Below are 6000 nucleotides of genomic sequence, written 5' to 3'. Positions count from 1 at the left end.
GGTTGATATGCTGGGTTTTGGTGAACATAACCTATCTATCTGCAGGGTTGATTTGATCTTCTTGGGTGTGGCGACCATAACCTACCTATCTGCAGGGTTGATTTGATCTGCTTGGGTGTGGCGACCATAACCTATCTATCTGCAGGGCTGGGTTGATACGCTGGGTTCTGGTGAACATAACCTATCTATCTGCAGGGCTGGGTTGCTATGCTGGTTCTGGCGAGAGACTTCCTTTAAAGAGAATCTGTAGGCAGCAGCTTATAGAGCAGGAGGAGTTGAGATGATTGATATATAATTTTGTTAGAATGTTCCAGTAGAACTTGTGTTTTATTCATTTATATTTAAGCTCATTCTTGGGTTAGGAGTCCAATGGGCGGTCCTATTAGAGATTGACAGCTATCTCTGTATGCAAAATGCATCACTGTCACTCACTAGGTAGGTAAGACCACCAACTGGACTCTCAAGCCCAGGATGAGAAGAGATTGAAATGAATAAAACACAAGTTATAATGGAACGTTCTAACAAAACTATATATTAATCCGCTCAGCAAACTTCCATTGGTCATTTCCAGAGAATCCCTTTAAATAGGTGGCCATAGCCTTATGGTTATATAGCAAACAAAGCATATGGGAAAGGTAAACCTAAAGTCTTCACCCTATACAAATGCAACTTTTTAAGACATCAACGTATATCTAATATGTATGGGCACCCAGTGTCAGACTGGCCCATCATAGATCTAGGACCCTCCTGATGGTCCAGACTCAATAATGACCAAGCAGAAGACACCCACATTTGAAGGACATTATAGTCTATGTCCTAGAGGTTGTTGGAGGGTGGGACCCCAAAATAATTTCACCTAGTGGTCCAATGGAACCTCAGTCTGCCATTGTGGGCACCTATAGTCTACAATGCTCATTTAATAAATCTAGAAACTTGTCTAGTCACAGTCTAGAAGAAAGGTTTTGCCCGTTCTGCACAATCTGCTTGTGTCGGAAACATTATTTCCTATCAATCTGAAATCCCCAACGATCAGCTCCGATCTGTTGGCTAAACTGGTTGCAAGTGTCCGATTCTCCTGCAGTGCCACCACTGGGGAAATGGAGCATTACAACTTTTACCATTGAAATCAATAGGCTGTTAATTTAATATACCCATGCAGCATTGGAGAAGGTCTTTGCATTCTATCCCTGCTCTGGATAATAGATGAGGGCCTCCATCCACAGCTATGTCCATCCTTATCTGTCCTCTTGACTGGACACGTCCAGCTCTGTGTGTCACGAGATGAGCAGCTTGTAGTGATATGCTGTCACAGAGTGCTATGCTATCTATCCTATATGTCTATGTGCAGCACACCCAGTGGCTATGTTGTGAATTGCAGCCTGTGAAGGCTTTATCTAGCAGGCTGCCATCAAGTAAAATGAGAAACCTTTAACCAAATCAGATCTAAATTGTCTTTGGATTTACACAGTGTTGCTTTCTTTCGTGATTTATTAAAAAGTGAGAGTTTTTTCTTGTGCCATGGGATTCTCCCATCAATCTGAACACAACCACACAGATCTTTGGAAACTATGGACTATACCTTATAAATGGATTATAAATACTATTTCCTTATATGATACTTAGCATTAACTTAGAAGAATTTTTTTTAGAGGTTAGTCCATTTGAGTAATGGTGCCATACTACCTGATGCACAGAGAACAGAATATAGCAGAAGCAGCTAAATACGTCTTATGATCCTATATATAGTCTACATTATGCCACTGCTATATCCGAGATTGTCAGCAATTACCAGCCCTCTGAGGTTAGCTAGGAAAGGATAGGTCAAGTAAGAAAGAAAACCCCATTCTAATATACGACATTCATCTAAGTCTAGGAAGGTTTGTAGGCATCATCCTCTCCTTAAAGGAGAACAGCATTATATCTAAGAGCTTCTTGTATTGTCATCGATTGTATGCTAATGCTTAAAAAATAAGCTTAAACTTAATTTTGCAGAATAATTGTCAATAGAGAATTCGTGAGAAAAATAAAATGTATGCTGATTGCCGAAACATTGAAGGAACGCACAGCTCTCAGTTAACAGGCTCAATGTAATTGGCTGGCAGCATCCCCGTCTTCCCAGTTCTCTGCACTGTCCCGTACATCCATCCGTCATCGATAGGCTGCACATTGACAATATAGTCACCGTCCCTGAAGGAAACCTCATCGTCATCTTGAGCGCTGTAGTCGTACATGGCTCTGAAAGTTCTCTGCATGAGGCGTAATAAAGAAAGAAGAGGTTACTGTCTATTACTGTCTCAATCCAATGTTAGTGCTAGTTAAGGATATAGGAATTGTGACATCACTGTGTGTATTATCTCTGTACTGTGACATCACTGTGTGTATTATCTCTGTACTGTGACATCACTGTGTGTATTATCCCTGTACTGTGACATCACTGTGTGTATTATCCCTGTACTGTGACATCACTGTGTGTATTATCCTGTACTGTGACATCACTGTGTGTATTATCCCTGTACTATGACATCACTGTGTGTATTATCCTGTACTGTGACATCACTGTGTGTGTATTATCCCTGCACTGTGACATCACTGTGTGTATTATCCCTGTACTGTGACGTCACTGTGTGTATTATCTCTGTACTGTGACATCACTGTGTGTATTATCTCTGTACTGTGACATCACTGTGTGTATTATCCCTGTACTGTGACATCACTGTGTGTATTATCCCTGTACTGTGACATCACTGTGTGTATTATCCCTGTACTATGACATCACTGTGTGTATTACCCCTGTACTGTGACATCACTGTGTGTATTATCCTGTACTGTGACATCACTGTGTGTATTATCCCTGTACTGTGACATCACTGTGTATTATCCTGTACTGTGACATCACTGTGTATTATCCTGTACTGTGACATCACTGTGTGTATTATCCCTGTACTGTGACATCACTGTGTGTATTATCCCTGTACTGTGACATCACTGTGTGTATTATCCCTGTACTGTGACATCACTGTGTGTATTATCCCTGTACTGTGACATCACTGTGTGTATTATCCCTGTACTGTGACCTCACTGTGTATATTTTCCCTGTACTGTGACATCACTGTGTGTATTATCCTGTACTGTGACATCACTGTGTGTATTATCTCTGTGCTGTGACATCACTGTGTGTATTATCTCTGTACTATGACATCACTGTGTGTATTATCCCTGTACTGTGACATCACTGTGTGTATTATCTCTGTACTGTGACATCACTATGTGTATTATCCCTGTACTGTGACATCACTGTGTGTATTATCTCTGTACTGTGACATCACTGTGTGTATTATCCCTGTACTGTGACATCACTGTGTGTATTATCTCTGTACTGTGACATCACTGTGTGTATTATCCCTGTACTGTGACATCACTGTGTGTATTATCTGTACTGCTAGAAACATCATATAGACAGAAATCAGGCAATCATGGAGGTAATTGGTAACACATACCAACAGCGTCTGATTCCCAAATGTTGTAGTCTAACTGTCTTTTATCAATGGGGGCTCTACAATGCAGTAAAAACAGACATGTCTGGAGTCAGCACCATGTACAGCCCCATTGATAAAGGTCCGATGGCTGGTCTGGACACCATGACCTAGAACAGACACTGGTAAACCAATGCGGCTGCCTACAGGTGACAGAAGCTGCAGTTGTGGATGAGACTGGAAGCAGCTCGACTTCTATTCAAATAATAGGCTGCAGTACCATGATGTCACCACTGTACAGAAGATGGGGCTGCATCTCTATACCTACTGTATTTCTTCTATAGGAGCAGCTGATCGGTGCAGGGACCGGGGGTCAATCTCCCAAAGATCAGATATTGATTAGTATAAAATCCGGTAGGGATCAGACAACCTTTATAAATCTAATCATTGCGCTAGAACCCTAACAATATATGTGTAGCCATTCTTAGTAGGGACATCTTTCTCCTACTGTCTTCATGAATGAACATGTTTGGATGGAGAGATAATATGAGACATATTTCTATATGTGCTACAATAGAAGATGACATATGTATATTAGACAATGATACATCTCAATACTCACCATACTTGGTGAAGTTGAATGGGCATGTGGAGAATGCATTGACCTCATAGAGGACATACTTGACTGGTGCGTGTAGCCGAAGCCTTGAGACTGAGAAGGATGGTAGGCACCGACAGGGGCTGTATTCAGAATATACAATAGTAGTTAGAATATTCTCAAATAATAACAAACACCCCATTCCTTCATGATAGTTGTAACCTGTATAAATACAGACAATACCTTCCAAGCCTCCCCCTATTGTGGGGACGTTCTACTTTGGACACAAATGTCTCTGATCCACTTTGCCCCTGGAAATACTCCTTGTACCCAACTAGATTTGGATTAAAGGGGTTGCCCATGGAGTTCAATTTTACTTGATTTTTTTCTAGTGTATTTAACAATGTGCACCAAATATCCCACTAAAAATCTGTATGTTGGAGAGACCGGACAGCAGCTTAGAATGCGTATGAATTCACATCGCCATACAATTAGAGAACGAAGAATGGACCTTCCCGTATCAAAACATTTCTGCAATGAGGATCAGAATATCACCGATCACATGAAAATTTAGGTTTTAAGAGGAAATTTCAAATCAAAGAAAGAACGACGGATTTATGAGTATAAATTTATGACCCTGCTTCAGACACATATACATACAAGTTATACATGTTAGGTTAAAAGCAAATAAAGACATCGTAAACGCAAAAGCAACAAAAACTCAAGATTAGCACCGTGATTCAGATCAAACCCAAGTTTTCCAAAATGTTCAGGTTCAACTCAAAGCAGAAACTTTAGGGGTTCATCACCCATAAACCGGATGTGAAAATATTTATACTCTGGGGTCGCTAGTATTATGATATCAACAGTCGCAATGTGAGTACTGAGGACCAACCACAGACCTTAGCGGTGAGGCCAGAAGACGCCATAAGTAGAGATAAAAACCTAAAGACCCTCAGCACATTCTCTATCACTTGTGGTCTAGACTCCATACACTTCAGTAGATGTACAATAGTTTTCATCTCTCATCACTTATAACGTCATATACTGGGGATATTGCATTGACACATCTGTAATAGGAGCCAATGATCGATCGATGTCTCTGTGTGCCGATGTGGCGGTATTCATTGAAAGTATACATTGGGAAATTGTTGCAACCGATTCCTCAGCAAGATACAAAGAAATGTAATATTAACGTAGCTTCAGTGTAACGTCTCTACTAGAGATGAGCGAACACTAAAATGTTCGAGGTTCGAAATTCGATTCGAACAGCCGCTCAATGTTCGTGTGTTCGAACGGGTTTCGAACCCCATTATAGTCTATGGGGAACAGATACTCGTTAAGGGGGAAACCCAAATCCGTGTCTGGAGGGTCACCAAGTCCACTATGACACCCCAGGAAATGATGCCAACACCTCTGGAATGACACTGGGACAGCAGGGGAAGCATGCCTGGGGGCATCTAACACACCAAAGACCCTCTATTACCCCAACATCACTGCCTAACAACTACACACTTTCCACATTCAAAAAAACCTCTATCAAAGTGGGAAAATACCTGGAAACCTTCTTTACTCCCCAAATGGATGGACACAAACCCCAATTTAAGCTCAACAAACAGTAACAACCACCCCTTTAAATCACGTTCCCCATGACAACCACAAATGGAATAGGCAATGGGAATTCCAAAAGCCCTCACCCTTAACTGTCATTTTGAGTGTGTGTGTGTGTGTGTGTGTGTGTGTGTGTGTGTGTGTGTGTGTGTGTGTGATGTGGTAAGACCTTCCAAAATTCACTTTTCTAGCCCTTAACATGAGCCCTTCCAAACAAAGTTACATGACCTTAAGCTGAGCTACCAGCAGAGATTGAGGCCCTTGGCATGAGTAGAGCCTTGCACCAGCAGTGTTTTTGGCACTTAGGGTGAGTTGAGC

The 6000-nt window shown here is 41.4% G+C and overlaps 1 protein-coding gene across 3 annotated transcripts in view; it reads right to left on the bottom strand.

Moving 5' to 3' along the window:
- Positions 1 to 1660: 1660 nt before the first annotated feature.
- Positions 1661 to 6000, bottom strand: part of LOC142200973 (LIM zinc-binding domain-containing Nebulette) — a 183808-nt gene continuing 179468 nt past the window's right edge. For all 3 annotated transcript variants that reach the window (XM_075271748.1, XM_075271749.1, XM_075271750.1), the window contains 2 exons: positions 4096 to 4214; positions 1661 to 2246 (listed from right to left, as the gene is read on the bottom strand). In XM_075271748.1, coding sequence (XP_075127849.1) covers positions 2070 to 2246; positions 4096 to 4214 — 296 coding nt within the window. In that variant the 3' untranslated portion in view covers positions 1661 to 2069. The remainder of the gene's footprint in view (positions 2247 to 4095; positions 4215 to 6000) is intronic.

Source organism: Leptodactylus fuscus, chromosome 4, assembly GCF_031893055.1.
Source record: "Leptodactylus fuscus isolate aLepFus1 chromosome 4, aLepFus1.hap2, whole genome shotgun sequence".
In the NCBI taxonomy this organism is placed as follows: Eukaryota; Metazoa; Chordata; class Amphibia; order Anura; family Leptodactylidae; genus Leptodactylus; species Leptodactylus fuscus.
This window is presented reverse-complemented; position numbering and strand designations above follow the sequence as displayed.